The sequence below is a fragment of the Drosophila busckii genome, chromosome 3R (assembly GCF_011750605.1).
Source record: "Drosophila busckii strain San Diego stock center, stock number 13000-0081.31 chromosome 3R, ASM1175060v1, whole genome shotgun sequence".
Taxonomy (NCBI): domain Eukaryota; kingdom Metazoa; phylum Arthropoda; class Insecta; order Diptera; family Drosophilidae; genus Drosophila; species Drosophila busckii.
In genome coordinates, this window is record NC_046607.1 from 15,547,342 (window position 1) to 15,575,303 (window position 27,962).

General features: G+C 42.1%; 1 protein-coding gene across 4 annotated transcripts; it reads right to left on the reverse strand.

The window, feature by feature from the left end:
- Nucleotides 1–70: 70 nt before the first annotated feature.
- Nucleotides 71–18,170, reverse strand: LOC108603497 (protein tramtrack, beta isoform). Of its 4 annotated transcripts, none has more exons than XM_017992359.1 (6): nucleotides 17,277–18,170; nucleotides 6,869–7,165; nucleotides 6,340–6,807; nucleotides 6,168–6,272; nucleotides 6,019–6,103; nucleotides 71–1,873 (listed from the first exon to the last, which is right to left on the reverse strand). In XM_017992359.1, exons 2-6 carry the CDS (start codon nucleotides 7,010–7,012, stop codon nucleotides 501–503), a joined length of 2,175 nt encoding a protein of 724 aa, XP_017847848.1. In that variant the 5' UTR covers nucleotides 7,013–7,165; nucleotides 17,277–18,170; the 3' UTR covers nucleotides 71–500. The 4 variants fall into 4 exon arrangements, with proteins under 4 accessions (XP_017847848.1, XP_017847846.1, XP_017847847.1 ...); XM_017992357.1 differs by lacking the exon at nucleotides 17,277–18,170 and adding an exon at nucleotides 9,133–9,399; XM_017992358.1 differs by lacking the exon at nucleotides 17,277–18,170 and adding an exon at nucleotides 9,317–9,378.
- Between the last annotated feature and the right edge of the window lie 9,792 nt (nucleotides 18,171–27,962).

Sequence of the window (27,962 nt, forward strand, 5' to 3'; positions counted from 1 at the left end):
AAAAAATAAAACGAAATACAAGTTTAACAAAATCACAAAAAAATTATAAGAAATGTTTAAAATTAAACGTACAAAATGTAGCGAGTTCAGTTGCATGGACATTTGCCTACTCGTTGGGGTGGCACTAACGATTAGCGAGTGCTTGAACTCGCTTTTACTAGTATATGCAGCTACTTAAACTATTCAATTTGTTGTTTAAACAGCAGACAGTAAGTTGCGGTATTCTAAGATTTGCACTAGTTAGCTACTAGTTACTCGTTTTTAAACTAAGGCTAATTGCATAAATAATTACTACAAATGTTTTACACATACATACGTATATGTCTAGTGAGTAAAACGTAAGGCTTTCATGGACGGAATCTTGTAAAAGTTATTGCTTAATTAAACTAGCGTTAGAGTCTGTGTTATTAACTAATTATTAACTATATAATTGTTGCTTGAGTGTTTCATGTTGCTGCAGAGTTATTGCATTGCTTGTGCTCGAACTAATTGTAAAGTCTTTACGTTGCTGTTTGTGCGGCCGTAGTTAGCGGCAGGCTCTTGCCTTTGCCCACGGCACAGATGCTGGGTGGCGATGGCGAAGGCGACGGCGATGGCGAGATTTGTATCTCATTCTTAATGATGACATCATGATGCAAGCTTAGCATGGCAGCTGCTGCAGCTGTGCCCAGCTCGCTCTCCTGCTCCTGTTTAACTTCCGGCAGCAGCAGCGTATTGTCTGAGCAATCAAAAGCTGATTGCTGTTGTTGTTGTTGCAGCTGCTGATCCTCCAGTTGACGCTGATACTGCTCCTGCTGCTGTTGTTGCTGCTGCTGCTGCTGTTGATAGAGCGAGGCCTGCAACTCGTTGCTGGCTGCTGTGGAGATTAAGTACTTCAGCGGACTAAAGGAGCCCATGTCCTTGCCTGGCGTAAAGCTCTCATGCGTCATTTTCAAATGATTCTTCATCTTGTCGGGACGCGAGAACTCCTTGGAGCACACAGGACAGGGGAACACCTTGCGATGCTTGCCCTCGTGATAGAGAAACGCATGACGCTGGAAACTGTACTTGTTCTTAAAGGTCTTTTGCATATTCTCCTTGGCGCACTCGGTGCAGCGATAGACGCCCTCGACGACGCTGGCATAACGAAACAGATCCAAGCCACGCACAGACATCTCGGTCAAGTGCTCCGCCTGATCATCCGACGTAGACTGCGCCTTGCGTCGCACGCGACGTCGCTGCACTGGTCGTTTGGGCGTGGAGCTAGCAGCTGCTGGCGAATTGCCGCCAGTTGGCTCTGCCTGCGTCTCTGCTGTCTGATCGACCAGCGATATAAACTCTTGGTCTTGCTCATCGCACTTGTCCATGCACAACAGCTCCATGTCGTCATCCACATAAGGCGTTTCGCCTGTGGGCGACTGTTGCTGCTGCTGCTGCTGTTGCTGGTAATAGTCGCCGGCATTGGCAGCCATGTGCAACATCAATTGCTGATGCAAGTTGTTGCTGCTGTTGTTGTTGTTATTGTTGTTGGGTGTCTGCTGCGCTTGACGCTCAGCTGCATTGGCAAGCGACTGTAGATTCAGACAGCTGCTCTCACTGGACTCCATGGCACTCTCTGGCGTGTTGACTGGCATTAGACTAAGACTGCAATTGGCTTCAGGATCCTTGGCGCCCACACGCAGCTGCTGCTTCAGCAACATGTTGCTGTTGGGCTTCGCTTGCGATGTTGCTGTTGCTGGCGTGTTTGCACTTTTGTTGGGATTAATCGCGCGTATCCTGAGTCCCAGTATAGTGGGCAAATGCAAGGAGTTCAAGGCTTCAGCGTCTTCCAGCTCAGGCTGCTCACCAAACAGACGCTGCGACAATTCCGGCGTAGCTTGTGTTGTTGTTGTTGCTGCAAATAAAATTAAAACAAAATATTTAAATAATGTCACATTTTTTTTACATTAAATTAGCTTAGTTTTAAAATAAATTTCACTTTTTGCTTTGCATGTGGTGTGTATTTATTGTTCTGCTTTCAGTTTTTAAGTTAATCAATATAATAATAATATATTTTTTAAACGTAATATTAAATACACATAACAAATTAGTTATTTAAATATATGCATAATATTGCGTGATTTGCTAATAATAGTAAATGTTTTTTTTTTGTTTTTTATTTTTACAAAAATTGTTATTGTATTTTTCGACTTTTACAGTTATGGAAGATTTTTCATAATTCATTAATTCAAACTGTGTGCACAAGAATTTCTTAATGTTTTCGGTTTTTCTTTTGTTTTTTATATATATTTTCTTTGGGCATCAAAAGCATGACTGTTTAATATATATATATTATGTTGGTATATAAGTTTAAATAAAGGTTTCGAGCTGCAGTTGTGAAGAATTCTGTTAACTTGTTGCTGTTTCGTTTAGTAGAATGTACAATATATAAAATATATTTTAGCTCTATATTTAAAACTTTAACATACAATATATAAATATATGTATATGCATAGATATGTGTATGTGTGTGTGTGTGTTGTGTTTATAGTTTTTGTTTTATTAGAGTTTGTTAGGTTGGGGCTTTTGCTGGAAAGTTACAAGGCTTACTTAACTAAATTGCACTAGCTACCACTAAATAATGAATTAATAAAAAACAATTATTATTTAATAAATTAGCGTACACGCAGTTAGCTCTTTTATTATTATTTATTACAATTATTATTGTTTTTTGCTTTGCTATTTGTGTTTTGTTTAATGCTTTTGTAATTTATGCAAATGAAATCGCTTTTATTTTCAACTTTTGCAAGTTCAAGTGTGTTCTAGAGATCGTATTTTATTTTAATTGTTTTACATATTTTTCTTGCTGTTTTGCTGCGCTGTTGTTGTTTTTATTTTATTTTTGATTGTTGCATTTTGCTTTAATAATTATTGTTTTTTTGTTTTGTTTTTGTTTTGCTTCATTTCTTTGGCGATAATTTAAGCCTCCGATATACATAAAATAAATTTTAATCATAATATTTATATATATATAGTTTAAAGTGTTAAATTAATTGCATAATTGCATTTAGACTACGCGTGTGTGTGTGTGTGTATGTGTGTGTTAAACATAAACATAATTATTACAAAAATTATATATTATTGATGCATTTATATTTAAATGTTAGCACACAATTCTACACGAAACATTTGCAATCTTTCGCATAAACTGTGCGCTCGTTTATTTTCTTGATCTTGGGGGTTTGTGGGTTAAGTTGGGCTGGTGTTTGATCTTAAGTGGGTTGACAATTGACAACCCAGCAAAAGTGTTCATTCAATTTTTGTAACTAGCTTCATTTGAAGGCAACAAGGTTGGATCTGCGTCTCTGCCCCACGCACGATTCACACAAATTACAATATTATTAACATATGTATATATATATATATATATAGCTTTAAAATAAAATAATAAACATAATTGTTTAGTATAGTTTATATATTAATCAATAGAGCCTAGAGCTACGCATACCAAAATGTAGACATAATATATTCATTAACTAAACTTGCATTAGTTTTGAGTTTTTTTTTTATATATGTATATAGCATATATATAGATTTATTTATATAATTTTTATTGTAACTATGCCCAGTCACAATTTTTACTTTCTAAGGCCGCTGCGGTGTGCAAATTAATATTGTTAAAATGCCTGCCATTTGTTTAACGTAATTTAATGTTTGTTTTTGCTTAGTGTCTGTGTTTAACTAAATCAAAATCGTAATGAATTGCACATCAACTGACGTTCGTTTGTAAAAAAAAAACAATAATATGTAAGTTATTTAAATAAAAAAAGCGTGCGAAATCAAAAAAGGGTTCAACAATGTTTCTTCCTCTTTCATGCTTTATAAACAAAAGTCCGGTGTAAATAACTAAAAAACAAAATTAACAAAATTTTCTTTATATGCGTTAGTTGCTCTGCGGCAATAACTTTAACCCCACAACCCCTAATACCAAACCCCATCCCAACTAAGCTTGTCACCCACTATTCTTTCCTCTTCTCCTCCCTTTCTAAATTTGGAATATGCGCGGCTAGAGTTTATTGTCTTTGTTGCCACAGTGTGAGCGAGAGCCAGAGAGAGAGAGCGCGCGCGCTTTAGAGATTACTGAGCCGCAGCCGTTGCTGGCGCCGTTGCCAGCGGCCCCAGCGAACCGCTCGACGACGACGTGGACGAGGATGATGAGGTGGAGAGCGCATTGCTATTCGCGGGCAGCGATTGATTCGAAGTCTGCGCATTCAAATCAGGCGGGTTGGGTGTGCTGCTCGCCGAAGGCTCCAGCGATTGATTCGCCAGCGATGCGGCCGCCACATTGGCCAGCGCCGTTGAGGGATTCTCAATCTTGTGTATGATCTTCACGTGCGCCGTCATATTGTCCTTGCGCGTAAACTCCTTGAAGCAGAACGGACAAGGATAAACCTTCACATTGCGCTTATGCGAGGTAACATAATGCCGGCAGAAATTGCTGATGTGCGTATAGACGCGCGAACAGACCTTGCAGCGGTACGTGTGCTCCCCCTCTTTGGTACAATAATCGCGCACCGAGCCCTCCGACTCGCCCTCGCCAATGTTGCTGCTCAGATTGAGCTTGGTCTTCACCGCCGGCGTGACGCCCACAGCGCTCAGATTCGGCGTGCTGCCGCCAGCGCCGAGCAGCTCCGACTTGAGCTTCATGCTATCGTTGCTGTTGTACAAATCGAGGTAGTCCTGCTGATTATAGCCGTACTTGGCATCGCCATTCTGCTTGACCTTGGGTCGCTTCGGCGTGCGCGGTTTGCCAATGGGCGTTAACTTTGGAATGCTGACCATGGACTTGTTGGTGCCACCGCCACCGGCAGCACTGCTGCCTGCAATGCCAATTATGTTCAGCTTCAAGCCACCGCCAGCTGTGGCTGTCAACGTGGCCGAGTCCGCTTGATGTTTGCGCTGCGCTGCCAAAATTAAAGCTTGTTGCTGCTGCTGGTGGCTGCTGCTGTGATCTGTGCTGCCGGCGGGTGAGCTGTTGTCTGTGAGAGGATTGTATTTGAATTCCATGGGTTCGTCGTATTCGTCGAGCATTAGCTGTGGCTCCATATACGAAGTATCCATGCCGTCGCCATCGCTATCGTTGCCATCTAAAAGGATTAAATAAAGTTAATAAACAATGCCAAGTGTGCAAATGTATGTGTGTGTGTCTGTATGTGTGTGGGGTATGCAAAAAGAGAGGCAAAAACACAAATGAACTGAATGCAACAAGTTTTCAAATCGGATCGGAAAAGCTATAGGGATTTCAAGCCATCGCGTAGTAGTTTACGTAGTTTCGAAAGTAAAGTTTGAACTTTGGTTTGGTAGGCGAAATTGCTCAAGTTTTTTAAGTTTTTTTTGGCATTTTTGGCGTGATTTCCTGTTTCGTTAACACTGCTTCTTTTTTTTTTTTTTTTTGCTTAAGTTTTGCGCGTAAATTTTGGATATATTTGAATTTGAATTTATAACTAGCAAGCGTCGGCCATAAATCCCTGTGAGCTCAACCCGATTATCAACTTGACAATTTATTCTCAGTCTGTGCAGCATTTGTGGATTTTGCATTTCTTTTGGCATCGCTTGTTGTTGTTGTTGGGCACACTCACCTGGCCAAAAGTAACGCAGCCAATGCACGATCAACGATTTATGTAGTTCCACCAACACTAAATTCTCACTTTTTTAATTGTCACACAAATAATGAAACCGACGCGTTTATTTAGTTTCGATACGATTTGAACTTTCTCTCTGACTCTTACTCTGGCTACATTTTATGAAATGCGTAAATCCCTTTTAGCTTTTCCGATATCACAGATTCGAAATGTTTGCAGATGAGATTTTCTTTCGCTCGTTGTAATATTTGTTTACTGTTTTTTTGTAAAACTGAACTGTTTGTTTTATGCTTAATAATTCATGAAGTGCTTTTACTATACAAAATAAATAAACTTGCAATGCATGAAGTGTGTGTTTTAATTAACGAGCAATGATTAAACTGATGTAAGGCATGATGTACTTAAGGGATGGACTTACCGGAAGTGCTGTTGTCATCTTGTTGTGCCATGCGCTGATCTTTCCCGCTCTTTGATCTCTTTGAGGGCAGCGAGTCGCGACTTTCCTGCAAAGCAAATATAACAATTATTAACTATAGCTAAAGAGAGAGGCTGAGAGAGCAAACTTACATTCAAATCATCATTGTTGCCAGATTCGTGTTGATTGTCATCGGAGCCATCATCATTGCCCGAATATGATTCATTGCCCAGTTTGCCATTGCCCATATCCGAATCCTATACATAGATAGAGTGTCGTGTTGGTTAATTAAAGTTCAATTTGCAATTAACAATTGCCGCTTACATTCATTGGATTATCACGCTCGTAGTCATCGTAGTCATTGCCTGTGCCATTGGAGCTGCCCGACAGTTTGCGTGGTCTGCCGCGCTTGCGTTTGGGCATCAGCGCTGAGCTGAGCAGCGAGGGTTGCGTCGCTGCCTGCAGCGCTGCTGTGGGCAAGACATTGGCTTGCTTGCGCTGTTGCGGCACCAGATAGGGTTGGATGCGTTGCAGTTGTGGTGGTGCGGGTGCGCTTGGTGGCGCCGGCTTGTCATCATTGACTTCGGTGAGTCCTTTGATGCGCAGACTTTCGGCCACGCGCAGAAATGCTGTCAGACGCTCCTGATCCACAGAGACCTCGCCGCGATACATAAAGTCAAGCAGCGACTTCATGTCCGAATAGGGCACATCCTTCAATATAACTATCGGATGCTTTTCCGGATGATTTACAAACAGCGCATTGAAATATGGACTGCAGGCTGATAGCACCATCTAATATAGAATACACTTTAGTTATATCAAGTGTCATAGTATTATTTTATAAATTAATTACCTTGTGTGCCTTTAGGTATTGCCCTTCGACGGCCAGCGTCACATCTGTAAAGGTTTCGGCATGCAGCAGCTGATCAAACACAGATAATAAATTGCTCTGATGATTGTTCCAGCGCAGACAAAATCGTTGAGATGCCATCTTCATTTGGAAGCCGTTTTGTTTATATTTTTAGTCAGATGCACTTTAAAAAGCGTCACACGTGTGTGCGTGTCAAAAAGTTGAAATTTATAATAAATACGAATATCCTTGAAGTCCTAGCTCAATGCTTGAACATTTTGACGTTAATAACAATGTATGCTGCAATAGAAAAATAAAAAGAGAATTTTGTTAGAGAATTGTCACATAGGCTGATTGCTCATACTCTCTCTCTCTCTCTGTCTCTCCCTCTCGCTCATAAATAAATGAAATGCAAACAAAATCTAATTTAAGAGGCGACCTCTTAGGTCAACAAAGCAAACAAGCAAAGGTCCACAGCGCTAGGCAGGAAAATAGAAACAGTTGAAATACAATAATAATGAGGAAATACAACTCTCCTCAACTGCAAATGGAAATTTCAAATGAGTAAATTACAATGCTGATCGAGTTGCGTATGTGTGCGTGTGTTGTCTGTGTGGCAAACCCAGTTGCACTTAAAGGCACTTGTAGTTAAATTTAATTTTTCCTCTTCATTTTAATTACACATTTGGTAAATTAACAAGCACTGCTGATTTTCTTACTTATTAGCTCGCTGAAAAGACACGCACTATTTTAAATAGGAATTCGTCTAACTGGGTTGTGTGTCTGTCTGCACTGCTTGCTCGTTTTTCTATGTATGTGTGTGTGCGCACGAAGTTGACTTGAAAACTTGCCAAAGGGTGTGGAGAAGCTTACAGAGCAGCGTAAAAAGTAAAACACAACAATAAAAAAAAGCAACAGGCACAAACTGTGTGTAAAGGAGAATGAGCAAAAGTCTACAACACATACAGAGCGCTAGCAAAAATCTTGGCAAAGCTACAACAAATATTCCAGTTCGTGGCAATTTGTATGTTTGTATGTGTGTTCATTTATAAACATAGCACTTATCACACATTATTATTTCCTTTCTTTACAAACTCCTTACATACACACACACACCAACACACAGAGAAATCTTTTGTACATTGGTCGGTCTCTCTCTCCTTTGCACTTGCTAATACATATTTGCCAACGTTCAGAGCGACTGCGCTGCTTGCTTATCTTATCGCCAAGTCGCGCGGCGCTGCTTTTGTACACTTAATTGAAAATCTTTCATTTTACAATTTCACTCGCTGTCAAAAATTGTTACACACATGTTTTACGTGTGCTTTTTGTTTATGCTTCCGATCTCTCTCTCGCTCTCTCAGTCACTTTTCAGTTTCGCTGTTGTGTTTTGCAGTTTCTGTTGTAGTAATTGTTATTGTTTTTGTAATGCACTTGTTCAAATTAATTGAATGAGCCGCCCATCATTCAAACGAATGAGAGAGCGAAAAAGCAAAACGAGAGCGAGAGACACTTGCCGCATAAATTCTACGAACACACACACACAGTCTCATAAAAAATGCTCATTCACGAACACAAACACTAGAGCGCAGAGCTTTGAAAGCTTTTTGCTTTGCGGCAGTTAAAATAAAATAATATTCGTTAGCCGATCTAATGTAGCAGCATTGTTCATTAACAGTTATAGTTTATATATTCAACAAACTCACAATATTAACAAGCAAATATTTCTTACTTTGTGCACAGTTCTATTTAAAAATTGCTTTGCTTAAAATTATTTTATTTTTTTAGCGCTGACACGTCCTCACCGGCTGAGGCTAGCGAACGAAGTGAACAAGTCAAAGTCCTCCCACAGGAAGCCAACTGCGCAGCTCGACACGCACGCACGCACGCACGCACACACAGCAGACACACACACACAAATACAAATGCAATGGAAGGCAGACAAGGCAAGGCGCATGATAAGCAGTCGACGTCGCGCTTAGGGGAGGACAGGGGCGAGTGGAGATTACTTTACATTCGCTTATTTTTACACCCCCTTTTCAAGGCACATTCACACACACAGAAACACATACACATGCATGCATATGTAATTGCATTTGTATTTATGAAATTTTCTCAGTCACACTTGGGCATGCGCATACTGAGAGTGAAGGCAACAGGCGACGTCGTCGACTTTTGAATTAGTTCAGTTGAATTTCACACTTGTAGAACGATTTTAACACGATTTGCATTTCATTTTTTTATACAATAAGCACACATACACACACCTTTCTTAGCGTATTCCGATTGACAGTTGAAATTCCTTTTACTTTGTATTTTTGCACGTTTCTTGATTTTAATTTTAACTTGGTTGCCCAATTTCCAAATGGAAATTTTCACAATTCGCTTGCGAGAGAGTAGGAGATAGAGAAAAAATTAAAGGGGGGGAGGCGACTGAACGAACAAGCGTACGCAGTGGAAGTTGGATTCTCTTTGCCGCCAAATTCGTCCGTCTCGTTTAACACCAATACATCGACTGAGCAGCCGCTCCTCTGCTCCTAAACGCCCCAGCCATGGGGTCTCTGCTGCTGTTGCCGCGACTGCGGCTGCTTCTTCTTCTTGCTATACAAACTCGCACACATTGACGGCAATCCTACATCCGTCGGTCGTCGTCGCTGCCAGCAGCGCAGTCAGCGTCGCGCTCTCTCACAAAAGGAACGAGCAGCACACAAATTGTTGATCACTAAAAACTCTACAAGTGTTAGCAGCTCTCCAACTCTACAAACACTGTATGAGTGTGTGTGTGTGCTCTCTCGCTCGCGCTGTTGGACGATTTCGACGTCGTTTCGCTGCTTGCGCCTTTGACTTTTTGAATTTTTAATTTCCCTTGCACGCGGATGGGGCCTGGCGGGGCATAGGGGCGCGCGAGCGGACGTGCCAACAACGTTGACGAAACGGGGTTAAAAAGAAAAACATGATGGAAAAAAAGAAAAAGCTAGAAACACAACTTTGGGTGCGCGCACCGCAGCAGCCGCCGCTGATTGTTGTCTGCTGCTGCTGTTGTTGTTGTTGCTATTATTATTGTTGTAATTGTAAGGGCAATAGGCGGCGACGCCAGCAGCAGCGCAAGCAGCAGCAACAACAGTTGGGTTGGGTTTGACGGGGTTGGGCTCGCTGCCTTTGGTTTTTCCATCAATGTGTGAATGTGTGTGTGTGCGGCAATTGGAAAAACATGTGGAAACTTGAGCCCAGCCAGCCAGCAACGCAGGCCTCATAACAAAAGCTTAAATTGTCTCTCGCTTGTTGCTTGGGCTTACATGACATACATACATAGATACATGCATATGGATGTGTGCTTGTGTGTGTGTGCGCAGGAGCGTTTGTGTGTAGGCGCTTGTTGTTGCTGCTTGTGCGCGCAAGTGTTGGAGGGATTACGTAAGCAACTGTAAATTCTACAGGCGAATGACGAATTCTGTTTTTTTCATTTTTCAATTGGAATCCTATTGGCGCTGCGCAATTGAATTAAAGCTTGAAAAAGCTTTGTGGGCTACTGCTATCCTATAACCAATCGTTATTTTTGTCGCTGGCTATAGTACACATTAGGCGTAACGGTCCCCGGTCAACTAAGCCCCTACCCCTACCACTACCCAGCTCTAACTTGCTTACAACGGAAGCGAATGGTTTCGCCTAATAGGCTCTCGCACACACACACACACATAGAAACATACACGGACACACCTAGACGAAGATCCATACACATACAAGCACCCAGGTGGAATAGCAACAACAAATGACTAGCAGCATTAGCAGCACACACACACACACACACACATACATGCAAGGTAGCCACTGAATCGTAAATTCCTGTTGGCTCAGCTCAGCTTGCTGCTGCTGCTGGCGTCGCTGCTAACGTCGCTGCTGCTGGCGCTGTTGTTGTTTGCCTTGCCCTATTGCGTGTTGTCGGTTAGTTTTTTTTTTATTATTATTTTTTTTTTGCAGTCTGTTTAATTTTTCTACTTTTGAGTTTGGATGTTGTTGCTTTTATAACGAAGCTTTTGCCACGAACGATCCATTGTTACTAATTTTTTTTAGTCGTTGTTGCTGTTGTTCTACTTAGTCGCTGCTTTATTATGTGTGTGTGTTGGTGTGTGTGTCTAACTTCCTCTCTAATGGCAGGCTTGGGTCAGGCACTGCCCTATAGACCTGTTCTAGCAACTTTTATATCAAAGCTTCAATCAAGTTCCTTTGTCTTACATAAAGCTTATGTTATTTATAGTTTGTTTAATAGCAAAAGATACTTTTGGTTAGGGTCCAAGACTTTGTTTAAGCCTACGCCAATTGTTTCTCAATATCTTAAGCCCAAAAGTAGGTTGATGTTATTCTCTTGTTCGTTTCTCTCTCTCTGTTTGTCGCAGTTACATGTGGATGTGGGTGCGGGTGTCTGTCTGTCTGTCTTTATGGCCCACACAGCGCCCCCACAAGTTAAAAGCGGATCGGCGGAGTTGCCTGTGATTGTCGCAGAGCTTGCGTGTGCGTGTGTGTGCGCAAGAGCGAGAGAGGGGAAGAGCGAGAGAGCGCGTTGCTGCTCTCAGGGTCTGTTAGATTTCCTCTAGCGCTATTCGCTGTGTAAACAACTAAATGTGAGAGCATGAGTTGGCTGCCAACATGTCCATATCCATATATACATACAAGCATATATTTACTTTTGTGTGCGTGCGTATGTGTGTGGCAGCCAACTGCCAACTGTTGGATGATGCGGCAATAGCAACGGCAAACGGCAACTGACTAACTGCCAGGGTTCTGCTGCTGTCGCTGCCAACGTCGACGTCGACGTCAGCGTCTGCGTCAACGTCACGCGGAACAGGTATCGCAGGTTGGCACCAAACACATGTGCCGTCGCCCCCCCCATACAACCCCTCCCCCTGCCAAACATAGTAGTAGCTCCAGCTGCAGAGATCGACTGACTGAGCGATCGTCTTGTCTCTAACGCGGTCTCGGCCTCGGCTGTCGACGTAACGCGCTAACCGCCAACTGTTCCTAAGATTTTCTAATGCTTCCACCGCCCAGCGCTCCTCCAATTTATTGTTGACTATGTATACATACACTTTTATGTACCCAGCTATGCACAATATACATATATATTTTTTCGTCTTCGTTTTCTAACTAACGTTCGTCATAAAGTACCGTTGTTGTTGTTGTTATTATTAGTTGCTGCTTTTCTAGCTCTTTCGCTTTTGTGCGCCAAGTGTAAAAAATTCCTTTGCACGTAGGCAATACATAAATAAAAAAAAAAAGCTCGCAAGCCAGTACCAATGTAAATATGTAAAGCAGCTACATACACACACACACATACATATATAGAGGCCCTGCTTTGTCCCTAAGCTCAGCTCGAAAGCTTTACAATTATAGAGGAATGTAGTCACAGTTTTGAATGTGTGTGCGTGGGCTTATGTATGTACATATATAAGAGAGGATATGTGTGCGTGCCGTTAAGCATGTCATATACATATCGATGCATAGAGAAATTTAATAATAGACACAAACAAACACCCACTGCTGAGACCATGACGATCACATGTCGCCGCACAGTGGTGCAAAGGCGCACAAAACTAGAGCTGCAACTAAAGTAAATATAAAGCAAACTTCAACTAAGTTTATAGCACTTTCTGTGCAATATTTAAATATTGCTTTTATTTTAGTTTAATTTAGCTTGAGGAACTGAAACCTTGTCTAGGTGTTGGCCAAGAGTCGGGAAGGGGCATACGAGAATTTGTTAGACTCTCTGTTGTAAAAAGCAAAACTCGTTAGCTCTACGACTATCGCTTCAGTGAGCTCACTTAGCGAGCTGGCAACTGGATCGGCAACTGAAGCTGCTGACTGAAGCTGAAGCTGCTGACTGAATGATGTGTCTATGTGTGTTTGGTTGGTCCGTTGGGGATACTTGTTTGCTTGTTGATTACAAAATAGTTTTTGCTGACATTTGGTCAACCATAAAATTGTTTTAGACACACACACACACACACACATATATACAATAGTTACACATGTTTGTTGTTTTCGGGGCGTTGAAGAAGGGCGCTTCTTTCATTTGGCATTTGGCTCAAGTACGCCCACCCACAGACGTCGTTGCCCCGTTGCCAGTCGCTCCATTGAGCGCCATGTGGTCGCCTGTCAGCAATATTGATCTATGCATGTTTTTCCATACTTGCTTCACGCCTCGGCCCACACATCCGCAACGGAACGCAAACGCAACTCACACCCAACTTAGGCACTTTGCCCCCACATAGTTGAGCTTTTATTTCTTTTATTTTTTATGACGGTGTCCTTAATTTAGACATGGAAATGCGGGTCATGCTGTTGCGCGACCAAATGGGAAAGTCAAGCTAACGCTTATGAGCAGCAGTAGGGGGGAGCAGGAGGAGCAGACACAGTTCAGTGCACAAAGTATGTAGCAAAGAAAGATCAGCAAGAGCTACATAATTATATAGTATAATGTTTCTAATAAATGGTAAAAGTGGCAGACAAAATTATATAAATAAATAATAGTAGAACAAATTTAGTCTTATCTACTGTTAACAGCTTCAAATGTTTTTGACTAAACTACAGACTACAGCCTTGCTTATAGAAATCTATTAACTTTTCATTACAAATCTAAAAAATTCCATTGAATAATTAACTTGTGGTTTTCCTTAACAACTTTGCTGATAAGTAAATGTTTAAAGGAAGTATATAAGATTGTTTTATAGTATGTGTGTGTGGCAGATAGATAAACCAAACACTGCAAGTCATCAAAGAAGAATTTTGTAGCTTCGTCCAGTGGTTGCCTTTTAATATTCGAGCTAGGAGCACAATCACAAAAGCTCGATTATAAAGCAAACTTTGATAACAAAATTGTGTAGCAGCAAAGAGCGTAAAGCAAATTGCAGAGAGCGTAAGCAAATTGTTTTTGGGGATTGCCAATGACGCACACAGACGCAAGCAATATACATATGTATAGCTAGCTAGCTGTTTATATATCCAACTTCCTTGCATAGCGACGACTGCGACTGCGACGCGGCTGCTAAATTAGAAATGCACAAAATGTGTATTTTTAAAAATCTGACCTAAATTTAACGTCCAGCTAGTGAAAATCCTCTGGAAACAGTAAGAGCAACCCCCACACCCCAAAATAAATTTATATACAGCACAGCAAAGCGAACGCTAACGAGGATCGCAAAGAGCGCATAAAAAAAAAAACAAGAGCGAGAGTGCGCGCTGCTTTCTCTTCATGCGTGTGGTTGTTGTTGCTTTTTTTGGGGGCCGCTGCTTAAGGCGATTTTTGCTGCCAGCGCGTCGCTGGCGTTGACGTCGCTAAGCAGCGACATGCGTGTGTGCGTGCATGTGTGTGTGTTGTTCTCCTGGCTGCTCTCCTGGCATGCCCGTAACTTTGTATGTGTGTGTGTGTGTGTGTTTGCTTGCTGTATGTATTTTTTTTGGCCCCTTGATAAAATTGTGTGTGTGCCTGTTGGTCTCTCTCTCTCTGCTCCCACCTCCACCTTCAGTCGCGTACTCAATTAAGCATTAAGCTTATCGCGCACTGCTGTTGAGTTGAGTGCGTGGCTGTCTCAACATGTGTGTGTGTGTGTGTGTGTGGGTTGGTGCTGTATTGGGATATTTGCGCTATGCGCTTTTAGAGGTGACTTTACGCTGCTCTGCGCGCTCCTTGACGACGTTAAATATACATACACATATGTACATACATATGTATATGTATTATTGAGTTTGTCTGCCTGCCAGCCAGCTTTTGTCTGTCTATCTGTCTGTTGGTGTCGTGTGCAAACGCTTGCGTTAAAAATCCTCTTTGAGAGGATTAAATATACAAACATGCTATACATACAAGCAAACGACGCCTCTTGCTTATTGCCCATGTGCTCATTTTGCAGTGCGTGCTGCGCTGCGCTGCGCTGCTGCTGCACAGTGTAACAAAAGCATCCTAATTGTGTTTCCTTTGCATTTGCCAAGCATTTCTGCAGCTTGCTGACCACGGTGCAGCGCCTACCGCTGTCTCCCTCTCCCTCTGAGCACTCGCGCTTCCATAAACGGACAATGTCCCCTACGCCAGAGCTTAAGGGTAGGCAGCAGCTACGTCAGCGTCTGCGTCTGCGTTAACAGCGACGCTTTCAATTACATTTCATTTGCATTTCGTAGCTGCTTATTTTTCATTTCAGTTTCAGTTGTGTGTGCATGTCTTTATTTTGCTGATATTGCCTTTTTTTTTTTTGTTCAGACAGACAAACAAATATACATACGTCCTCACTCTTTGCTATATACGCTAAACTTTTGGCATTTCCTTTTTGCGATTTGTGTTTCTGTTGTTGTTGCTATGCATTGACCAATAGGCTGGCGCATTTAAAATAGGAAACGATTTTGTTGTAGCCTGGGCCGCGTATACTGAGCGTATACTTGACGCGGACATTGAGCGACGCTGGCAGCGCAGCCGGCGTCAACGCCAACGCAAACGCGCACGCTGTTAATTGAATTAAACGCTTAGCACAACAGACACATATATTTTTCCCCACTCTCTCTTGCGGTCTCTCTCTCTCGCTGACAGTTCAACTGCCCCGATTAACATAAACATAAAAAATCCTTTAAAAGTCAAGTCAGTCTTAACTTGATTTTTGGCACAATTCCTTTTTAATCAAAAAGCAGCAGCAGCAGCGAAAAGCTGCAAAAGCAAAATTTCGAAAACTTTTGCTTGCCATTTTTTCGTTGTTGTGTTTTTTTTTTTTTGCTTCTTTTGCCGCAATTACAAAACATATTTTGGTCAGTGACCTTTTGCTTGCTTTTGGCTTTTTTGTGTGCCAGTTTTTGAGCTACTGCAAAAACTACAGTGAGATCATTAGGATATTGCGCTGGAATGCAGCGAAATTATGTTGCTCTTGAGCTGATGTGCGAGTTGCAGATAAAAAGCAACGCATGTCAAGTGATAAAAATCAGAACAGCAACAATAAAGCGTGCAGCTAAAGAATTTCAGCCAAAAGGCAACCAAAAATTTTTACATTGTCAACAGATTTCAGTTGTACGGCTTAAACTTTGAGTGTGTGTGTGTGTTGAGTAAAAATTAAGCAGCGCATTGTATTTTATTTTATGAATAGATGCAGGAAATTGTTGCTGAATAAACAACACACGTTGCTGCTCACACGCACACAGAACAATGCAATTTCGCAGGCCCATGCTGCGTATACTTAATGCAAGTTTGACTTGGGGGTTTATTTGCAAGCACGTTGCTCATTAGAAAAGTTTTTTGTTTTTTGAGAAAGAAAAAAACAATGTTAGTCATATTGTTGCTCTCTATATATTTATTTAATTGCTTGACGATCGCCGGCTGTACAACAGTTATAAAGCTCGCGCTCACTGCCACTCTCTCTTATTCGCTCTCGCTCTCTCTCTGTTGTTAAACTTTTTGCTCTGCTTGTTGTTTCATTAACAAAACAGCAAAAATAAAATTTATGTGCGATTAGTTAGTTGTTGCTGTTTTGTTTGCTTCCTTTGCTCATTGTAATAAATATAATAATTCATTGTCTCACATGTGTGCGTGTGTGTGTGTGTGTGTGTGAAGTGGGTTAAGCAATTTAAAAGATTTGAGATTTGTATTATGATTTTTTAATGTGATTTGCATAAATTGTGGTTGACTGTTGTTGGGCACAGGTGTTAAGCCGATCGCGCACGCCAGGGTTGCCATGACGCCGCAGCGGAAGTGACGACGGCTGGGAACTTGTGCAAAATGTGCAATAGGAGCAGCGCTAGCAATGCCATGAACAGAGATAGATACCTAGCGATATATACATATATATGTATATAGTTTTCATAGTTAGGCATGCTTGCATGATCATGCGCGCTCTCTCGCTCGCACACTAAAGTAATTGCTCTTTGTTGTTGCAGACTCACGGACTATCACACAGGCATTGCATGTGCAGCAGCATTGGGGATCTAGGCATTGCATGCAACAGCAGCAGCAGCCACAGCAGCAGCACCCCAACCCCCAGCCGCGCTCTCTTACCTGCTGCCCCCCGGTTTGAAGAGCACGTAATGCATAAAGGGGTGCAGCCGCCAACTGACTGACTGACGACTGTCGATCGACTGCTGAGATCCGCCTGCCTGCCACACACACACACACATACACTCGCTGCCTGTGTGTGTGTGCACAAATCAAAAGGAAATGAGAGACTGCAAATGCTGTGGCGTTCACTGAAGCAGAAACCAAATACAAATGCAACAACAACAACAAAACCAATTTGTAGCTATGTATGGCTTTATAGCTCAGATACAGATACAGCTACAGATCGGTTTCAATTACAACTCAAGGCGTATTGTAAGCTACATAAAGTAGGACTCTAGCAACAAAATTAAAAAGAAAACTCTGCCAAGACTTGCTCTTAATTAATTTACTTACTTGCGTTTGCTTTTAGTTTAGTAATCCGTTTTGTATTGTTTATTGTTGTTTTTGTAGTGAAAAGTTTTACACAAAATTCTAAACAAGGCACTGTTTTCAGTTTTTAGGTTTTTTTTGAGTTGTTCGTTTTGTCAACTCCAGCAAATAGACACTGCACTGTATATAAGGTATTTGGTAAATATGCATTAAGTTCCGCACACGAAATTAATATATTCTGTTTTTTTTTGTTGTTGTTAAATATTTGCTTTTGTACTTTTTGTTGTTTTTATTTTTTAATTTTCAAGCAAGCCAAAAACGCCGCGTGCAAGCAACGGCGGCGCACGAACCTCCAATCAGAACTGAAACGTAGGGATGTCGACGCAGACGCTGTGCGCCGTGTTTTGTCCCTGAATGGTTGTTGCTACTGCTGTCGCGGTCGCAGTCGCAGTCGAAGTCGCTGCTGCTGCTGCTGTTGCTGTTGGCTGCGTACAAAACGAACGTTGAGGCGGACGAGAACGAGAGCACGATCACGAACTAAAGAGCGCCAGAGCGGGGGGAGCTGTTGGGCGGTGGAGTTTGCTTCAAGCCGAATGTAGCTTCGTATATATGTATGTGTGTGAGTGTATTTTGTGTGTGTGTGTTGGGGCTGCCACGACGACTACGAACACGCGCGCCTGTTTTACGATGTTGTGTTGTTGTTTGCTGGTGTTGGTATCGATGTCGTCGCCGCTGGGTGGATAATAATATCGTTTGCTGCTCTGCTCCCGTTTCGTGTTTTATAATGGCGAGTTTCAAATGCGATAAACATGTGTGTGTGTCTCTGTGTGCTTGTGTGTGTGTGTGTGTAAGTCGAAGGCTTCGTGCTCTCATATGAGAAATAATAAAAAAAAATATATTAAGTGTATGTTGCCGGACGCGGACGAGCGGATGAAATGGAATGGCATGAGTAAAACTTAAGCAAAGTGCTGGAAGCGTCGCTGCCGTGGCCCACTGAAGTCACAGAGAGCGAGAGAGCGAGAGCAAGAGCCAGCAAAGCGAACGCGTGAGAGCGCAGCCAACAACTTGACATTTTGACTTGGTGAGCCCCACAGTCACACACACACATACAGACGCGCGCTTGACTCTCCACTCTCCAACTCTCTGCGTCTGATAAGCGCATGTCGAAATCAACTGAGAGACCTAACCGCAGTCGCAGTCGCAGTTGCCGCAATAGCCAAAGCATACTACGTGCGCTCTCTCGCTCTCTCATTTGGCTTCCTTTGCTTGCGCTTGCTGTGTGACCTGCCATGCCAGCCAGCACCCGCTCACTTGGGCTGCCCCCCTCGCTCTCTCTCAGGCCATACCCATAGCATGTACGCTGCCTCAGCGTATTACGAAATATGACAACAATGCACTTTTGTGGCAGCAGCAGCAGCTCGTCCTCGTTTCGCTCTGCCGCGGCGCAGTCAACGTCTGCTGCTTCTTTAATAGTTGTTGCACGCTCAGCATAAATAGGCACGCTCTCTCGCTCGCGCTCTCTTTGGCTGCGCGCTTTGCTCTCTTTTTGTTTTTGCGAGTGGGTGGCTGGCCAGCTGCTGTTGCTGCTGCTGTCTCTGTTTGTTTATTTCCAATCGCATCACTTGCAAATTGATTGCATTTTGATGAAGTTTGGCTAAAAATAGTAACTGGGAAATTTCTAACGCTCTTGCATACCAAATATGCACACACATAGATACAAAGATACATTCATAGGTATTTTATAAATGCCATGCCATTAAAAACGGGTTTGATATCTCAGGCAGCGTGTGCCGCAAGCGCGCCATCTAACTGAAACCGAAATGATTTAACTTTTCCCGCTGCACACTTAAGCTCTAATGTATGTGCATACAAATGCAAATGCAGATATAAATGCACAAGCAATAGATACTTACGGTTGATCTGTTGTTGTTGTTGTGGGGGGAACCCTAGCTGGTCACTTGGCTCGTCTAGTGTTTATCATATTTCATCGACTAGGCTGGGTTATTGATGGGCGTTGCCCGAGGCCGACAGCAGGATCGTTAAATGTGCATCAGTCCATCAATTTGTATAGCACCAGATATGGAAATGAAATATCTTTTAGATACTATTAAGCAAATTACACTTGAAATGCTTTTATTTTGTAAGTTCTATTCTGATATTATTGAATGGAAACATAATAAATTAATTTGATGCATAAATTTGTTACAACTTAGATACAACAACGAATGCCATAGATAATTTTTTCATTTAAAAATTAGTATATTAGTATATTATATTAGTATATATGTATAATAGGATTGTGAACAAAATTCAGCATATATTAGAATTTATAGAAGCTGCAAGTTGCAACGCTTCAAAGTTCTCTGAGATTCTTACAAGCAAATATTATAAATGCTATTCAAAGGTTTCCATAGTCCAACTATAATGACATCTAGATATCAGCATATGCAATAGTTACTTCATACTTTGCTCACACTGCAGCTGATTCATCTCTCATGATTAATCAGCAATTGCAGTATGAGGGCGCTTGGCTGCAAGACACCCCGCAAAATCGTGAGCCAGCGAATTAACAATTGTTGTTTGTCTAGCTTGGGATACTGTGTAAAAAAATCCCTTGGGCAGCGCCCAAGCTACATACATATGCATTAGCTGTAGGCTTTGGGGTTGTTCTAACTACGCTTGGAACCCTTGATCAACAGGTTTTTACTTTGTTTGAAGCTTTTGCCTGTTTTTTTCCCGCTATTCAAAGCGTTACTGATATAAATTAATTGCTTAATTGTTGTAGCAGTTGCTGTTGTTGTTGTTGCTATTGTTGGCTGCCTTTAGCGGCATCATTTGATACAAAATTTGCTTTTAATTAAAAAAAAAAGACGACAGTCGTGCAACGCGAGAGTAACGAGGGCGTCAGTCGTCTATACATATGCATATATGTATGTGTGTGTGTGAGTGTGTGTGCGTTGTGTGTGTGTATAGATCAACCTTCGCTAGTTGCCTGTGCGTAGGGGTTTTTCGTTTTCCTCTCAATCTATTGGTCCCCGCATTGACGCACGCGTCCCGCCCCATAGCCAAGCACACACATACATACAATTGATAGATCGTTTGTATGTATGTGTGTGTGTCTATTTATTAGACCAAAGTCGTGCACTTCGTTAGCGTTAAACGTATACGAATCCCATATACATGCTGCGTGGGATTCTCTAGGGTCTAAGTACTACCAAAAATACACTACACTATCATCAATCAATAGCTTATAGTCTTATAGACATGCTCAACTTTAGCTTAATTTGAAGTTAGTGCATCGCTTAGTCGTTGTTGACTTGCCTGTTCACTTGTTTGTTATTTGTTATATTGATTGTTGTTGACTAAAACTGGTTTGCGATTTAGTCAACAGTTTTGCCCATCAAGGAGTCACATAAAACGAAATCGAATGGGATCGCAGTGTATTTAAAACGCATAAAGTTCGAGCGCTTGGTTTAACCAGTTCCCAATCCCAAATCCCGCTTATTGTTTAGATTTAGTTTGTGGCACATATGCAAATCCACAATTTGGCTTTTACTTGTCCACAAAGTAGACAAAACATTCCCTAATGCTGAACGCATTAAAATGCTTGACCTGAATTCCAAGCCCAAGCGCAACACACACAGACACAGACAGACGAAGATGTTGCTGGAAAAGCATTTGTGGGGGGAGGGGCTATGAAAAAGCGTTGCAAAGGCTGCGACTTACAATTTCCAAAAAGCATTCGAGGGCTTTTCATTTGCTTGCTTATGTGTGAGCAAGACAGCGCTATATATATGTGTGTATGTATTTTCCTGTTGCTGCTGATCGTTCAGTCCTAAAGCTTGTCCAGTTGCTGCGCTGGCGGCCATTTTTACTTTCTGCTTTGTTGTTGTTTTTCTGCTGCTGCTTTTTTTGTTGTTGCTTCCATAATGAGCGCGCCCTTTTTTTCTTCTCCACTCTAATGCTAACGGTAACCAAGCGCTGGAAATTGCCTTTGTACAAGTTTTCTCACACCGAACAGACCGGAGACGGAGTCTGGAAGCTTCTTCAGCTTCAGCGCATAGAAAAAAGAGCTGACGCAAATTTTTTTTTTTTTTGTGTCTCTCTTGCTTGTGATGAAAACGAAGTAGACAGCGCAGAGGCCACAAGTTTGTCTATTGCTTTTGACTATAACCCCTCACTTGGCCCAAATGGGCTGCCCCCTGCCATCAGCCATGGCTGTGATTTGTTTTCTGTGTGTGTGTTTCTATTTCTTCATTTCTACTTTGTGGTGCTATGCCAGTTGAAAATAACGGTACAACAGACTGTTGACTGCCAGCTTTTACTCCTTGACTTGATTTGAAATACAAGAGCATAACTTATTCGACTTTGGTTTATGCATGTGAAGATCAAAGCGCAGATATTAAAGAACCAACCAACGTTGCGCATAGACAAAGCCAATGTAATAATCATAATTACAAGTTAACCTTAAGAGTGACACAAATCCAGCCACGGCAGCAGCAACAGCAGCGACTTCGGCAACTTTATTCGTTCCCAGCAATTAACTTCAAATGACACAAATGCCAGCAAGGCACGCCATTGACAACAACAACAACAACTAAAATCCCACCTCGCCGCAGCCTCAAACGCCCACACTGCAAGTGAACGGCAGCAGCCGCCGCAGTTTGCTTTGATGATGACGCCTACTACGACAAAAGCAGTGCAGCGACTGCGCGCGCAGCACAGTTGTTGGCTGCGGTTCATTTGAGCAGAGCTTTTTTTTTTCATTTTCGTTTTGTCTCCCAGCTGTGTGATCGGCTGGCTGTGTGTAGGACTTGGGGCTGCTGAGCTGCTGAGAGCGCAAATGACAACGAGAGAGAGCGAGAGCGGCAAAGAGAGCGCGCAAACGCAGTCTTATAAAAATTGTTTTTTGTGTAATTTGCCAAACACACGTTTGGAGCGGCATCTTTATATTGAGCTATGTATGCATGTGTGTGTGTGTAAAGTGCAACTGTGCAGCTTTTGTCTAAGCAGCGCAGCAGCAGCAGCGTCAACTTCATTGAAAAACTGTGTGAAATTATTTGTGTATAAGTCCAACTGCTGAGGATACTTATACTTACATATACATATGTAAATATATGCATATGTGTGTGTCGAGTGTAATTTTATAACTCCATCTAACTGTTACAAGTGTGTGCAGCTTTTGTTTGTGGCGTTGTCGTTGACGCTCGGCACATTCAATTCAAATCACTCGTGATTTCGTAAGCCTGTTTCGGCTGTCGCTTGCCACCTACCGCTATAAACTTAATTTGTAGCTACCTGGCGGCAGCAGAGCGAACGAGTGGAAGAGAGGCAGTGAAGGGGGGCTGGGCGACTTGTATGCTGGGAGCTGCAGCTGATTCGAGGCCATTTTAGACAAGCGACGGCTGTTGGCGTCGTCGTCGACAGCAAGTGCGATTTGGTTTTTTTGTTTTTTGCTTAGTTTGTGTCTTTGCCGCTGCAGTTAGCTGCACACACACAAACACACAGACACACACACACATGCTGGCAAAGCTCTATTGCCTGTTAGTTGTTATTGTTTGTTTGTGTGCTATTGCAAGCGTGATGACCTTGAGCCGCTCATTTTAACCAACTAGCTTTGCATGTCTTTGTATGTCTTTGTATGTGTGTGTGGCGCTATTACCCAGTCCCAGTTACTTTTGGCATCTTGGTTTATCAGCTCGCCCAGACATTCAACACGTTTGGCAAAACTATTTAGCTTTTCTCTTTTTTATTTTGTTTCTCTTTTTCATGTTGTGTCTTTTGTGTGTGTTGTTTGTTTATTTGGCCTTTGTTGTTAAGCTTTTGCTACAGTCGCTTTTCTATACAATTTGATTTGTTTTGTGCCCTCTCTTTTGCACATTCATTCATTGATTTTGTTGACAGCTCAATGCGCTGTTGACCAATTGTTTTTATAAATAATATTTGACAGCAAAGTTTATGCAGGCATTATATATATATATATATATATAGATTGAAGCTAACTGCAACGTTTATTCATTCATAAAAGTGAACCCATGCATGCAAAGTGACGTCACAGGTGGCGTATGAGTAATAAAGCAGCAAGCAGCTTGTTAGCTAATATGCCATGTAATAATCATTTAGGCAAAAACTAATGCAGCTCTGCTTTAACCTTAGTGTTGTTATTTTTTGGTTAACAGTTCAGAACGCATACGTGCCTTGGCTTAAAGCAAAAAATTAATGTGCCAAAGAAATTGCTGCAGTCAACAATGTGCCAAGGCGAATGAAGCAGCGTTGATCGCATTGCTGCCACTGAAGTAATGTTTGTCGTTTATGCAGAATTTGTAACCTCGCCCATGGCTGTGGACGAGCGAGGAGAGTGTGGGGTGTGACTTAAGCGGGCCAAAGGTATGCTCAGCAGTTTTTTTCTGGCTAACTGCAGCATATTTAGCTACCGCAACGTTTCATGAAATTGTCACAAGCGTTGACCCAAATCTGCGCTTCGAGCGCCTGCAAAGGGCAGTGGGCAGTGGGGTGGGGTGGGGGCTAGCTGCTGCCACCTTAAGCTGCTGATTTTACTTTTTTGCATCAAGTGTGTTGCAACTGCAGTAGAAATATTCGTGGCATAAATTGGAGCAGCGATCCAGCGATCAACGCTTCACGTTCTCAATTTTAAACGCTTGACAAGGTAAACGCTGCTGACGTCGCTGTCGCTGCCAAGGTAAGCGTTGGTGTATACTTTCCGATGGCCATATGCTTGACCTCACACGCATGAACAGCAACCAAAAAATGTTTAACCAAAATCAATAGTCGAATTATATAGGCAGCGCTTATCAGTAACAGTTTGAGTTTCAGCCTAAGGGCGAGTCCTGTTTGCTGATAAAGGCAAATCAGCAATAAATACGCTGATAAGCCAAAACCACAGTGCAGGGCGTCCTTATATAGAAAAAGAGGTAGGCAAACAAAAACAAATACACACACACATTTAAATATATGTTTAGTGCTTATCGCATATTCAATGAATTTTAACTCCTGCGCTTTATTTTGTTGAATTTATTTTGTGTTCCTCGTTTTGCTGCCAATCCCAGCAGGATTTTTGGGTAAATACTACCCTGGGAATAATTAGTTTTCAAAGCGATAACAAAATATGGAATTTGAAGTATTAAAACCAATAAGCAAAATCAATTTTTGATTTACATTTAAAGTTGTGAAAAATGCTTTATTAATTTGCCTTGGAAATAATATTAGAAATTAATTTGAATACAAATATTTCAATTTGACTTATTAAAACAAATAAAAAAATAGTTCTTGAATACAACTTATATAATTTTTGCATTGAGCTCTCTATAAATTTGTTAAAAAAAAAGTTCTGTTAAATAAAAAAATTAAATTTGTGCAGATTATTTTGAGTTTTGAAAGTTCATATGGGCTTTATATAGAATTTTAGTATATACTTTTGCGGTTGAGTGTATGTTTCTTATTAACACACACATATATGTATGTTTGTATGTGTATGGGGAACCACAAACGTGTTTATTATGCTCAGATCCTGAAGTCCCTTGTGTGAAGCGCAAACAAACCCCAAGCTATGGGCGATAAGCTCAACTTTTATTGTTGCTACGCCAAATGAATCACACACATTTATATATTTATAACTAAAGCAAGTTGAGTGTGTGGCGGCGATCTATAGAATCCTACGGCTTGGTTTGCCATATCAACTTTGGTGTCGAGGGCGTTGACCAAAAGGCGCAGAGCAAACAAAGCACGTTGCTCTTATCAGTGTGCAAAGGAAAAGAGAAAACTGGGAATGACTTTAAAATCCTACATGGACGGAAGACCCGCAGTGGCTTATCAGAGTGACAAAGCAGAACGTAAATAAGTAAAGCAACAGCAGAAGGAAATGCGCTGAGAAAAGTGAGTTGAGTTTTCCAGCAGAGCTGAGAAAAAACAAAAAGTGCATTCGCCCCAAAATGTGGCCACAAATGCCAGGAGGAGCCAATGAATGATAATGCCAGCGGCATAGAGAGTCCATTAGCAGCACATGGGCGTAGTGTAGAGGGGTGTGCAGTAGGGGTAGGGGCAAAGATGTGAGATGAGAATGGAAAATGCAACGGCAACGGGACAATGCCCCAGACAAGGCGAACGAGGCGAGCGAGCGGCAGCAGCAGCAGCAAAAAGCGAATGAAAATTTATATGCAACATGGCTGCATGTGGAGCCAAGTGTCGCTCTCTCTCTCTCTTTCTTTCTCTCTCTATGAGTGTGTGTGTGTGTAAAGGGTTCAATGCACGATTTCTTTTGCCTTTGCATTGCATTTTCCCAGACGTCGTTGTCGTTGTAGTTGTTGCCATGGGAAAATCGAATTGCTTTAATAAATGTTAACAATTGAATTGGCAAGCAGAATGTGCCACTGTGCCACTGTGTGGCAGGATCAATTGCCAGCAATTAAAATTTATAAGCGTGCGCAACGCTCGATTCAAATTTCGTTACATCTGCGGGCTAAGGATCGCTTTTACTTTTGATTGGCTTTAATTGAAATGAACTTTAATTGTCGAACACGCGTCGTTATGCAGGATCGCAGCAGCATTTGGCTGTCCAACGGTAGCAGCGGCAACACTCCCTGCTTGAGATATAAATAAATATATATGTGAAATTATGTGGGTAGCTGGGAACTCAAACTAGAAATCCTGGCAGGGGTTGCAGTCTAAATTTAACAAAAAGTTATTAACTAAAAGGTTATAAAAGGATACAAGCAAAGATTGCTCGCGTGCACGGCAGCAACAAGCCAAGAGATGAGCGTGCTGCGATACGCGTGTGTTCCAGGAATAGCACAAAGAGCCTGAGAGCGAGAGAGAGATTAAGGGATACGCCTACGTAATTTGAGCCCGCAGGATCAGCTCAAGAAATTGTTGTGTGTTGAGTAATTTGTGTTGTTGCCTGCTACAAAATCTGTTAAGCGGTTAAGCAAAACATAAACAAAAAACGCCTCGAAAAACAACCCCTAAGTACAAAAGGGAGTGTGAGAGCGGCAGAGAGAGAGCGGCTGATCACATGCTGGTCTTAAGGTCTTTATGTGGGTTTTGTGTTCAAAGTCAAAATGCATATTTGAAGGGCTTGTCAATCTTCATTAGCAGTTATCGAATATAAAGCACAAGTACCCGCAGTGTTGAGGATAACTAAGGATAAGGCTATTCAAATTTGAAGTTCTCACCAAACTTTGATAAATTATTGTTGCTGACCCTTGAGCACTGCAATTGAAGCTGCAGCTGCAATCCTTTGTATCATTTGCTGCTGCTGCTCAATTAATTTTCAATTGGCAGCGCTCACAGATTGCTGCTGCATAAAAATAGAACAATTGCAACCAAAAAAATATCTAAAAGCTATTTATATGCAAATTAAGTGAAAGAGAGAGAGAGAGAGAGCGAGCAAGCTAAAGCTATTAGCGGCAGCTAAAGTAAAATTCCTGTTTCCTTTTGTCTATGCACAAATTGCCGACAAGTTGGCGGCCAACAAAGCCCAAAGTGAGCGCAAAGGCATCCCAAAAGAAAAAGATACGCGCAGCTAAATTGCATTTTTATCTATTTTTACTTGCAACAGCCGCAGCAGCGGCAGCAGCAGCAGCAGCAGCAACATTCTGGCAGCTGAGCAGGCGTAGGATTATAAAGCAAATAGTGCAGGCAAGAGCGCCGCCAGATCGGCAGGGGGAGTAGGAAGTGAGGCTAGCTAGGAGCCAACGCAATTTCCTTGCTGCTGTTATAATAAAAACAAAACTCGCCCAATCCCTGTTGCTGCTGTTGCTGTTGCTTTATGATCATGTTGCTGTAGGATGCTACAAGAAAAGCAGGAAAAACTCCTTGCCTGGGCGGTCACACACACACACACACACACAGGCACACACACACACACACACACACTGACAGTCAATAGTCTAGCCCCAGCTGCGCGAGTCTTGAGTTGCAATTGCAACTGCGGCACGTTGTCCTCCACATAGATCGCTCTTGTGGCTCGCATTGCCTGTTGCCTGTTGCTGGTTCAATGAACTGGCGTCACCTCTTGCTGCTGCGCAGCCAGCAGCGACGCTAACAGCGCAGCAGCAGCAGCTAGCAATCCTTTTTCTTTCAGATTTTCTTCTTCGCACACCCTTCACTTGATCTTTTTGTGACTCTTGTGGCGGCGGCTGCTGCTGCTGCTGCTGCTGCAGTTGATGCTGTTGCTGCCCTGCAGGAGTTGTTGCTGCTGCTTCAAGGGTTTCTTTAGTTTATTTCGAGGCAACTACAGCAACAACACGAAGAGCAGCAACAACATTAAGGCAAACGTTGACTGGGGGCTTTAGATTTCACTTGGCGGCTTCGCGTGGGGAAATGTAAACATTTCAACGTTGTCATCATAATCACCACGGCTCGTTTTGTTTGCCTGTGTGTGTGTGTGTTTGTGTGTGTGTGTGTGTGACGGCACTGGGGCCGCATTTGCTGACGCTGCTTGTGCCTTGTATCCCTTTTTTTTCGCTGGAATGCGTTGATTGTTTACTCAAATGAGTATTTGATCGCGCTCTCCCCCTCGCGCGCTCTCTTTCTCTCTCTCACACACACACACATTCATTTTTTAAATGTATCTCCTCTCAGTTTTTGTCATTGCTGTTGATCTTTGCGTTGATCGTCAGTTTCAGTTCAGCTCTAAGGATTTTTTCAAGGAATTGTCAATGCTGCGTATTTTTTTTCTAAAACATATTTGGG

Coding starts and splice junctions, on each gene's coding strand:
- LOC108603497 (XM_017992359.1), bottom strand. CDS start 7,012: ATGAAGATGGCATCTCAACGATTTTGTCTGCGCTGGAACAATCATCAG. Junction 6,104..6,167: donor GCAACAATGATGATTTGAAT/GTAAGTTTGCTC, acceptor TTTGCTTTGCAG/GAAAGTCGCGACTCGCTGCC. Junction 1,874..6,018: donor AGATGACAACAGCACTTCCG/GTAAGTCCATCC, acceptor TTTTATTTGCAG/CAACAACAACAACACAAGCT.